We start from the raw sequence: 12331 nt of genomic DNA on the forward strand, positions 1-12331 counted from the left end.
GTGTAATTATTAACTCATGTTATATTCATATTTATATACTTATGTATTTGTGGTCATTTTTTGTTTTGATGCTCATATTGCCTCATTTTAGGTCAGTGGAAGTCCCCTAATGTTACTCTTCTGTTTTTGTGACGTGATTCATTAGTCTTTTTTTTTTTTTAATTCATTAGTCTTTGATAGTTTCCTTGCTTTACAGAGTAAGATGGCCCAGGTTCATCTTACACATTTCCTGTCCCAGACCTAGACTCAGCAAGCTCTGGTTTCTTTTAGTGACCATAATCTGGACGGTAGGTGTACTTACTCCTACTGGATTGTCAAAAGAATTTTCAATGAAAGGGTGGCAAATACATTTTTATAGAATATATAATATAGTATTCTATGTATGATAGGTTCAAAATAACAATATTACTAATCAGACTAAAAAATGTATTTTTAGATATCTTCAGAATTTATTTGACTCTTAGATTATATCCTCCAAAAGATACAGAGTCAAAATACTAGTTTTGAAAGTCACTGAAAATAATTATATACCCTTTTTGTAGTTATGCCACTATTTGATATTCATTTAGGTTCAATTGTTTTGTCTTGTTTCCAGTTTTAGAAGGAATGCTTTTTATTCTTTTTGATTTAATTTTGTTTTTTAATTACACAAATATTTACATGATCCAGGATCAAAATTATAGTAAGGTACATTCACATAAATTTCACTTCCATACCTGTCCAATCCTTTGTCTCCTACCTCATCTTATAGGTAAACATTTTTAATATCTTTGTATCTTCTGTGATTTGTGTGTGTGTGTGTATTTATTCATATTGTTCTAGACCCTGTTTTTCTTTAATGTATCCTGAGGATCAGATGATATCCACATATAGATAATTTGCTGATTTTTCATCCATAATTTCTTCAACCAACCCCCTATTGATGAGTATCTGGTTTGTTTCCAGTTTTCAGTTATTCCAAATAATATATCAACTACAGCATATTAGCATTTTGGGGGTTTTTTTTGTCACAATACCTTTGGGATAGATTTTTAAAGGAGGGATTGCTCAAGAAAAGGGCAAATGTACTTATAATTTGGCCATATCAGGGGCATACTTTTAAACATTAATCTTGCCAAGAAAATGTAGGAATTGTAAAAAATCTTGTTGTTACAGAGAAAGAAAAAAACTGTTTAAAATGGGATGATCATATTTATCAGAAATATTTTATTAGTGGAATTTAAATTATTAAATTTATGCATTGTCTCTGGTATAGTATAAATAAGCACCTTGAACAGTACAAAAATTTTAACAACTTAACGCTGAGTGGGGATGGATGGATAGCTGAAGAGAGAGAGAGACAGAGAATCCCCCCACCCCGACCCGAGGAGTGCATTTCTGGTTGTAATTACTTTACTAGCTTTTTAATTCAGTCAAAAAAGTTACTTTATTATCTTTTAAATGACACTGTAGAAATAGAAGTAAGTTAGCAGTGTCTACATAGTAGCATTTGTAACATTTTTTGAAGTGTTGGTAAGTCTGCAAGTTTGTCTCCTTGGCCCCAAAATATAATCTAACTTTTAAATGCAAAATTAAATATATTTGCTGGTCCTTTTTATAATCCTATGTGTTAAAAGAATATAATTATATTGTCTTATATTTTTCAGTTACTGTCATCTTCTGAAATCAGGGAGAGCAACCCCAAGAACTGGGTGAGTCATATTTGCTTTTATATCTTATGCACAGCAAGAATTTAACCTCATAAAAAAATAGTTGAACATTAAATTTAAAATAATAGATTTGCATTTGAATAGCAGCTAGTTATGTATAAAAAATACACAAATTTAAAAATATAACATAAGAACTGGTGAATAAATCACTAATGATTCGCTTACTTGTGTTACCATATTATCCTTCAGATATAATCATAAAGGCATTCACAAGATGACATACGGAAAAAAAAAAGGGTTAAAATTGCTTCTTCTTAATTTTCAGTCTTCTACTTGCAAAGAGAAGCTTTGGCATCTTCTTGTTCTTTCCCTTTTTCAAGGCTAAGGTCAACAAAATAAAAATAGACATCATATTACTCAGTCTGTAGGCTCGCTATAAATCACCACTTACGACATGCTTACAAACTCACCTCATCTTAATTTTAATGATTATAAAGTCAGTTTTACTCACTATCCACTTAGTCAACAACACTCTACCTAACCAGTATAAGCATTTTGACAAAACTGACCAGTACTAAAGCGCTATCTATGTAGAAGTAGTCTAGAAATGGCAATATGTTATTAGTAAAATGGATACATCAAAATACAGTTTTGCTTATGAGTTATTTATAAAGTTAGTTTAAAAATTGAATAAGAAAAAATCCACTACCTTTTACACAAATGCGTTTGCAGTCCTTCACGTTAACAAAGTTATTGTTATTCCCTCCACAGCCAGTATAGGTGAAGGCCTCACAGGCTTTGTGTCTTGGATTAAAATAATAGCGAGTTGCATTAGCAGAGCATAGTCCCTCATCTTTTGGACTATAGCAAAATGATGGACCTTAATGAAAAAGAAAATAAAATTAAAAATGCAGTAATAGCAGATTTACTAAACTGTGCTGATTACTGAAGTAACTGAAGAAAATCTAATCCCATAGAAGCTTCGTTCTAAATCCAAAATATACTACGCCATTTAAAAAGTGTGCCTTGAATTTCAAAACAGCTGACATGCCATATTTTGTTAACTCTAAATTTTTATAAAGTGGACAGAATATCAAGCTATATCCTTGTATCGTTTGAATGTGTAAAGAAATTAAACCCGAAAAACAGATATGGACAGGTAAAAATGGGCTACATTTCATGGGAAAATATGTGACATGCTTTGGTAAACTCTCTTGTGTTGGTAGTTTTATTTTAAATGTTTTTATCAGCTCTCCTTCCATTATTAATCAAGAATACATGTATCTAATTCCCAGGTAGCCACTGGAACACTTACATTTACATAAACAATTTAAAAGAACTCCAGCAAGAACCATCTCCTCATTAATTCAAGATTTTGCATATTCAACACTGTATAGCTACAGAGCTTTATCAAAGTCTCTGCCAAAGCAAGTTTTCCTTGTTTGTTGAACTTATTTATCTCTGTGTACGTGTCTCTGCTATGCCTACGGAAAATGCCTGTACAAACATTACATACTACCCAAGTAACCCATGGTTTTAGGGATTGTGTGGGGGGAATGTAGGTAAGCAATGGGGAAGAGAGAAAAGAGGGATAGAGATCAATTTGTGCTACAATTTGTAACTACTAAAGAACACAGAAATCTAACCAAAAACTTTAGAAATTTTCAGGTTTCACCATGAAGTCTTTCTATCACACTATCTCATATATACAACTGATTTCATACAAACCTGAGGTCATGTCATTAATGAAGATTGTAATTTTTTACGTGTAAATTACGTAGATGAGAAATAGTTCTAAAGAAACAATGCAGAAGAGGAAGCAAAACTTGAATCATAGCTTTGTCACTTTCCAGCCCTGAGAACTTGGCAAGTTGTTAACTTCTAGCCTGCACTCTAATATGTAGAACAGGGGATAATAATACTCCCTCACAGGGCAATAGTGTGAAGATTGATATCATATTATATGTGAAATCACCAGAACGCAAACCATGTTCATTCCACATCAAATTGTTAACTTTTTCACCCTAAAGCCTTAATAAAGAAATGAAATAGAAACACTGTAAAAAGAATATTTACCTTTCTTTGGTGCACAGAAGCCCATACAAGTAGCTGCATCCGGGAACCGGTTCTCACTGCTGTGACACCCGCCAGATATGAATTTTTCACATGCCATGGAACTTAGATTGAAGAAATACACTTCTCTGAGCTCCCCACACTGCCTCTTACTGACTTCCAACCGGCAAATCTTGGGAACTTCTAGGACAAGAAGAGCATAAAACAATGTTAGTAAAAATTTAACCTTCTTGGTATTACTTTCAAAACTTTACTGTATTTTCAGAAACAACTGGTGGTGGCCAGGGTGGAGTGGGGGAAGGCATCATATTTAGTGCTGGGCTAGTAAACCCCCAAAAGACTGCCCACTAGTCCAGTTACAGTGAGACCTTGTATCCCTGGGTCCAGAATCCACAGATTCAACCAACCCCAGACAGAAAATATTCAGGAAAAAAAATTCCAGAAAGTTCAAAAAAAAAAAAAAAGCGAAACTTAAATTTGTCCTATGGTGGCAACTATATGCCTAGCATTTATGTTGTATTAGGCATTATAAGTAATCTAGAGATGATTTAAAGTATAAGGGAGGATGTGCATATGTTATAGACAAACGCTGTGGATTTTGGTATGGGTGGGGTGGGGTCCTGGAACCAATCCCCACAGACACTGAGAGGCAACTGGATTCGGCTTTTTTTTTTTTTTTAACAGTGTCTCCAGACTTGGCTCGGCTATGATAAATTTTCAACTTCAGTGGAAAGACTGTTCTCTCAGAGTATTCTGATTGTTTCTACATACGAAGTTAATCAAACTTATTCGTAGGAATACACATTTTTCCCTGGCTCAATTCCTTGAATAGCAGAGCCCCAGGTTCTGTTACAGGCCTTAACAGAGATAATAAACATAATTAAAATAAAATCGAAAACAGCATCATGAATCTCCACTATATCTCTATACTAATCTAAGACTTGATGGGGTATCGGGGACAAAAATAAGGTTATAATTAGCTAAATCACACTTTAATAACAAAATCCACTAAAAGTATTTCAGATTGATAGATAGTGGACACGAGAAAATGCTATTCTCAAGGAGGCATAAAAACCATAGGTTTAGAACTATAATAAATACAGAAAAGCCCTTATGTTGCACCTAATACATTATACTCTTGCAGTGTTACGTCTTACTGGTGAAATCTTTTCCTGAGTCTGCACACGCAGTGAATTATGATAAATGCCAGTTAGGAGAGAGGAGATGTCTTAGGCGTTGTAAACTTTGTGATCACTTGTGGTAAACTGAAAAGCATTAAAAGCCTTAATATTTGAGAAAATTCAGGCTAAAACTTACTGTAGAAGATGGGATCTGGAAAATAAGCTAAGTTACTACTAGCCCTTCAGTGCAAGGAGCAGCACAAGAGTCCTGAGTGTGCGTGCGAGCACTTACTCTGTATCCTCCAGCAAGCTTCATCGCAGGCCTCCCAAGTTTCGAAATTGTTGGCATTGCCCTCGCAGCCCCCATACATGAACTCGCGGCAGCTCTGCGTATACCTGTCATAGTAGTAACTGGGGATCCGGGCCCGGCAGGGCCCTTCGTCCGGGGGTAGGAGGCAGATCTCCGCGTTATTTCCTACAGGAGGGGCAGAAGGAGAGCCAGAGAGTGAGAGAAGGAGGTCAGCCACATCTCCGCGGAGGGAGAAGCTTCCCGGGGAGTTCTGTCCCGGCAGCTTCCCAGCACAGCAGAAGGGCATCTGCAGAGAAAGAAAGTGCAAACTTGGGTGCAAGTGCCCCGTTGCGTGGTGCACGGCAGGGATCGGGGAAAGCGGGGCACAGAGAGCGAGTGCAGGGGTCCGCGGAGCCCTCGCCGCCTGGCCGGGGCGATAAGGGGGTCCCCTGGGCAGGGAGATACCTGGCGGCGCTTGAGGAGCATCTCCCAGCGCAGTTCCCACCAGGAGCAGCGGCAGAACCACCAGCTGGAGGGGGCGAACAGAGTACATGGTGTCTGGATTCAAGCCGCCCGTGGGGTGAGGCGTCCCCAGAATGTGCCAGCGGGAGGAAGGTGCACAGCGTCCAACCTCGAGGCAGTCTGAGTTCCAGCGTGGTGGGTGCCGCTGCTTTATGTAGGGTGAGCGTCCTTCTGACCTGGGACAGGGCGGAGCGTGCCTTTGCGGAGCCTGGAGGGGAGACTGATTCATGCCCTGAGAGCGCTGACCCTGCCGCCCCCTGGACGCTGGAGAGTGTGTGCGGCGGTGGGTGGGGGTTGGGCGGGGAGAGGAATTCCCCACCAAGTTGAACCTGCCTCCCAAACTTTCTCCAGTGGCCGAGCGGGGATGACCAGATGGGGCATTGTGTCAGAGATGGGAAGTCCACAGGCTAGAGGGAAATGACCTGGGTGTGATTGCACAAGGTTCCAACTTGCAGCATCACGCTGAAGCTTGAATCCACACTTTGAAAGCACAAAGTCCAGGTCTTTGAAGGGCAGAAAGTGTGAAATTCACAGGGCCAAGGGGAGCTGGGCTCATTGCATTAGACCCTTTAATAGAAATTTAAGTATATGTATTTCTTTACATTTATACATAGATATACACATTCATATTTCAATCGAGCTCTAATTTACATTTCATAAAAGGTTCATATTACAGTTGGATCAGTTTTGACAACTATATATACCCTTGTAATCACCACTCCAATCAAGAATTAAACATTTCCATCACCCCAGAACATTCTCTCAAACCCTTTCCCAGTCAATCCTTCCAACCCCAGGCCAGGGGCAACCATTCTGAGCACCACAGATTGGTTTCACCTGTTGTAAATCTCATGCAAATGGAATCATAAGATATTTACTGTTTTGTACTTCTTTTACTCCACTACCGTTTTTAAGACACACATGCTATTGTAGAGTTTGTTCCTTGTAAGTGTTGAGCAGTCTTCCAATGTATGAGTATACAACAAAGGTCCTATTATTGGACATTTGTGTTATTTCTATTTGGGGCAACTATGAATAAAGCTGCTTTGTGTGTGCAAACAAATTTTATTACTCTCAAGTAAAATATTTTAAAATATTAGAAACTGCCAGACAGTTTTCCAGAATGATTATACCATTTTACACCGCCATCAGCTATGTGTTAGTGTTTTAACTATGTTTTTGGAGCTGGAACATGAAAGTCCAAAGAGAGGTGGCCTTAGGGGGGATCCTGAAGCTTTGGCCAGATCAGCCCCTTCCCATACATTTCTTAGTGTCAGTGCATCTATTATAGTTAATTGTTCCTTTGATATATTAGCCTGAGCCTAACTTTTTATCTATACAAAACAAATTATCTACACTGGGATTTTACATGAAATATCAAGGATATTTTTGGAGAACATTTTAATGGGTTCTCTTGATGAATGTGTCTTCCCTTCCTCCCCCTTTTCCTCTTGCTCTATTTAATATTCTTAAGGGAATAATTATCCTTGGCTTCTCCTAAAGATACTGGAGGGAGTTTACAGGAATTCTCTTTCAAGTTTCTGAGAATCTCTGTGCTTACAGCGAGTTAATCGTCTGGGATGTTTTCACACTATAACCCCTTGGGCCAGTTTTCAGTTATCCTGATGTCATGACAGAGAACCATATTCCTAGGAAAACTAACCTGGTCTGGAAATACTGTGTCATTTATGCTGTCAGATTACTAGATATCTATGATTAAGAATGACAGAGATGTAAGGATACATGTTTAACAACAAGCTCACCAGGAGAAAAAAAAGGGCGGTGGGGCGGCGGGGGGGGGCAATTGGTGATTTGTATATTTTACTGATTTCCATGGAGTAAATGCTCTCACTTTGGCTTGATTTCAAGCTGCCAGAGTTGGAAATAGATGGGTACAATCAGTTCACCAGAGCCAGTGTGAGCTGACCCCCACACGCCAAGCCCTGCGGCAGCCAGCTGGTTTTGGAAAAACACACTCATATGAGAATCAGATAAGACCTTCCCAATACCTCCCAAATATTATTAGGGGAGGAAAATTTTACCACACGTTTATACAGGATCATGTTTGGAAGAAAAGCTAATTCAACGTCAAACTTAACCTATTTCCATTCTTCTGAATATGATTAAATATATCTCCGAAACGGACTAAAACAAATTCAAGGACAGAGACTCAGTCAGACTTATCATTTAGCATTAACTATTGTCACTTCTGTTCTTTGTTCTCAGCTGCTGGCAGTTTTTAATCATCTTTTGCTTCATGTAGAAAGAGAAATCTTTGGAATTAGGGCAGATTATTTTGGGAAATTGCATAGTGCAATGGGAAAGCAGACTTGGGAGTCTGAGGAAACCTGGATTTTATTCCTTGTTCCTTTGGACAAGTTACATAAAATCTCAGAGCCTCAGTTTTCTTATCTGTGAAATGGATATAATCACTGTCCCGTACAAGTGTGCTATAAGGATTAACGGGAAAGCGCCTAGGAACTCTGAGAGATGTGCTCCTCACATACAGGCACAGAATCCATCGGAATTGTCCCATGTCGCAGTTACCACTGAAAGCCTCGGCAGAGCATTTTAAGATGGAGCATTAGCCACAATCAAGAAACACAGCAGCATGAACTGGCCTTGCTCCCATCAGCTCTCCTCTTTGGCTGTGCTCAGAGGTCACCTCTCCACGTAGGAAGGTGTCACACAATCAGATACCACTTTGTGATAGTCTCTTCTGGGGAAATGAGCTTCAGGGTTCTCTCAGCCCCAGCAGATACTCAGTCCACTCAGGCCTGCTGTGTAACAGATGGAGGCGGAGGGGTTCAAAACCAGGCTTTTCACCCCTCCGTGGTATGGAGTCTATAGACACAGGTTGAAATCTGTATTCAGAGGTTCTCTAGAAATGTTAGTTTCCTCCCTTGTTCTATGCCAAATAGGGTGCGTCTCTAACACCTCTGTGACCGCTGAGTAGGGACAGGGAAGGAGAAGTGAACAAGTGGGGGGAGTCAGAATTTTGAGATTGTCAAGCCAGATGATCAGGAAGGAAATTACTCCTCAATTGCAAAACACTTGAGTATTTTTATATCCATGAAAAAGATATTTTCCTATATAAGAGGAATCTAAAATTCCTGGGACTACTTGAAATTACTGGATTTATCCTTAGGATTATGTGGAAGTAGCCATGTGACCACCACGATCAGCCTCCCCATAGGGATGTCATAGTACTTCTATTTCCTTAAACCAGTGTCTAGGCCAAAAGGTTACCACAGCTGAGGAAAAGAATTCCTTAATCCAAAGTCAACAGGAAGTACAAGGCTGGAGGGATCAGGGAAGAACCGTCACCCAGATTGATTTGTCATTGCCAGACCAAGTGACAGCTCTAGTGGCTGCAGCTAAAGACAGAGGCTCAAAATAGTTTAGATCTCTGTAAAATAAGGCATGGAATTCTTATAATTTGAATGCTGAAGAGAACTATCAATACCATCTGTTCCAGTATTTTTATTTTACATTTACAAATTGAGACCTAGAAAGATAAAATGGCTGGTCATGTTTAATTACCTTAGTTTGTTGACAGAGCTAAGACTAGAACCCACATTCCTGATACTCACTCAGTCTTGTATTCTTTCTGACATACCCAGACCTAAGCTCTTTCTACTGTATCAAGACTGTAGAGCAGAACACTAAACTCCAGAATTGAAACACACAAAGGCTCCCATGAGTTCAGGAGCAGCTTTGAGGTGTCAGATCCTTGCCTCTGTTCTTCTCCACACCCTCCCCCGCATTGGACCCATAACAAGTGGATGTGAAGGTGACTTGGAACACAGTAGCTCCTAGAATTCCCAAGCCTTGAGCATGCTGTTCTACCCTCTGAGAGCTCCACAGTCTTGAAAGGTGACCGTGAATTTAAAGAAAAGATTGAGATAGATGGTCTTCCTCTCTGTCACACACCTTAGGGAGAGGTGGCATGTCTAACTTACGAGTGAATGAGGAGAATTAATTTAGCCCAGTGATTTGGGGTTGTGTATAACATAACATAGTCACTTAAGGAGTTACACTGATAACTTCTTTTTTTTTTTGCGGTATGCGGGCCTCTTACTGTTGTGGTCTCTCCCGTTGCGGAGCACAGGCTCCGGACGCGCAGGCTCAGCAGCCATGGCTCATGGGCCTAGCCGCTCCGCGGCATGTGGGATCTTCCCGGACCGGGGCACGAACCCGCGTTCCCTGCATCGGCAGGCGGACTCTCAACCACTGCACCACCAGGGAAGCCCACTGATAACTTCTGAATAAACAAAGTTCTTGCTGCCCGTTAGTTTAGCCCTGTCAAAATAAAATCTGAAATGAGTCCAGCTGGCACTAACAAGGAGTTTGCACATCTGCTAAGAAAGGCAGTTAATCTCTCCTGAGAGATTAGGGGTCATGAGAGTTCTGTTAAAGTTTAGACAGCTCCTTCACCAACTAGACATTTTTCCAGCGGGTTGGGCCTTGTAGGAAATGTTTGCTCTAATGCACCCTCTGTCGGACACAGAGTGCATTTGTCAGTGTTGTAATAAAGTGGAGTCACTTAGAAGATGAGACATTCCCCATGCCTAATTTTATTATTCTCCTTCTCCCTAGGCAGAACAAGATAATGGAGTGTATAATGTGTCTCTTACCATGGCCATTCTTTCATTCACCTATTTTAAAAATAAGCAGATTAAACATTTAAAATGTGCCCAACTTTGTGCCTTTGTGCACATTTGGGATACAAAGATGAATAAACACATTAGGGATCTCACGGCAAAATAGGGTAGACAGATGAACACTCTATGACCCAGTCACAATATAGTGTTCTTATTATAATATTAAAAATATGTACCAGGTTCTATGGGACTATGGAGGATGAAATAAATAAAACTTAAGCAAGAGTTCAATTAGAAATAAAAACCAATCCACACAAACATATCTCACATTACATCTTCAGTGCCTGTGGGACACAGACACTTTTCTTCATCAGCTAGTTGCTTTGGTTGGTTCTTTAAGCAGCTGTGGTTATGACAAAGCATTGCCTTCTGCAGAAGGGCAGGATCTCAGAAACCCCCTTTCTCTTCTTCCTAGATGTATGTTCCCTCAAAGGTTGTGCCTACGTAGGACGCGGACCATCTTTTTTCTCACTCAGGTGCTGCACATTTAACTATGTAGGGCACACAGAAGGTTGGAACAGATTTTGGACTATTTTATCCAAGACTTTTCTGGCATAATGCAGCTTTACCACCTACCCAGAATTCTAGCTGGGGTTACCAGTCCACTAGAGAGTGACACATTAAGAATGGGGGAAGAAGGGGAAATTTTCCCCTAACTCTTGTATACCATGTGGAAACCTCAATAGCAATAACTACAATACTGGATAAAATGTTTATTATTGAGAGTTTGCATTGTACCTTGCATTAATTAGCTCATTAAACCCCCCACGATAACCACTTGAGACAGGTACTTTATTCTCCCCACTCTGCAAATGAAGAAGCTGAAGCTTTAGATAGATACATGACTTGGTCAAAACTATACAACTAGCAGTCTAAATTCTGGTCCCCTGGTCTCTGTGCACACATCCTTTTCTTCCACATTAGTGGGGACCAAAGCCAGGCTCATTATATAGAGCATGTGCTCGTGACCCTCGTTCAGTACGTGGACAGCTCTATCTCAGATTTCCTTTTACTTCAAACATGAAGTTTATCATTGAGAACTAACAGATAGCTACAATTTAATACATTGCTCTAATGCTCTAAGAGAAACATCTGCCAAAGTTGGTAATCAGATTAGAGGATTGAGAGAGTTAATCCCTAAAGACCTTATTATCAGGGTTATATTTAGCAGTAAGTAATGGATCTTGACCTTTCAAGTATAAAGATACCCTTTCATGAAAATGCCTTGTTATTTTTATACTCTAACCCAAATTTCATGTTGCTTATACATTACTTACTAAAGTGTCATAAGCCCTCCAAATGTTCATTTGTTCTAGCTTTAGGTAGAAAAACTTTGTATATTAAATCACACAGGAGGGACAACCTGCCATTTGGGGGCAGGAGAAAACATTAGTTGCAGTTTGAAATGGGCATACATCTCCTAGCACTACCACTATTTTTTTCCTCTTATTGACTATCTATTAGCTGAGGGAAAAACTGAATTGAACTGAAATGTCTGTATTAGAAGAGAATTGAGTACACTAGTCTGGACTAGATATACTGAACCAGCCAGAGAAGGGTCAGTTGTTCCTACTGGGCAACTGAATGTCCTGTATTCTCTGTCTTGCTTTTTCTTGCAGTGGAGGGCATGCGCTGGTCTGGTCAGAGACCAACCCCTTGGCTACTGCTCTGGCTCCTTTCCTCCCTTGCCTTCTCAAGGACTTCACTCACTCCTCTGTGACATTCAGCACATACACCCAGGTTTTACGTTTCCATTTGGAGTGCTCTATCTCTGATTCTTTTTCATCCCAAACTTAAAATTCTTATTTGATTCTACATCCCTTTCCTGTAAGGACCCCACTTCACTGCTCCCTCTCCCAGCAAAACTTATCAAAAATGTTATCTTCGCTCTCTGCCTCCACTTCCTCTCCCTTTTTTCCCACATTCCACTCAGTAAACTTTCATACTGGGAAGAGGAAGAACAGGAAGTGCTCTTGTCAAGAGCAACTCATCATGTTGCCACATCTTACTGGA

At 39.9% G+C, this 12331-nt stretch overlaps 1 protein-coding gene across 1 annotated transcript; it reads right to left on the reverse strand.

The window, feature by feature from the left end:
- Positions 1-1186: 1186 nt before the first annotated feature.
- On the reverse strand, positions 1187-5988 carry TFPI2 (tissue factor pathway inhibitor 2). The gene is made up of 5 exons (XM_004265593.3): positions 5598-5988; positions 5136-5318; positions 3726-3905; positions 2359-2529; positions 1187-2030 (listed from the first exon to the last, which is right to left on the reverse strand). The coding sequence occupies exons 1-5, from the start codon at positions 5881-5883 to the stop codon at positions 1948-1950; spliced, it is 903 nt and encodes a 300-aa protein (XP_004265641.1). The 5' UTR covers positions 5884-5988; the 3' UTR covers positions 1187-1947.
- Positions 5989-12331: the final 6343 nt, after the last annotated feature.

The sequence above is a fragment of the Orcinus orca genome, chromosome 9 (assembly GCF_937001465.1).
Source record: "Orcinus orca chromosome 9, mOrcOrc1.1, whole genome shotgun sequence".
In the NCBI taxonomy this organism is placed as follows: Eukaryota; Metazoa; Chordata; class Mammalia; order Artiodactyla; family Delphinidae; genus Orcinus; species Orcinus orca.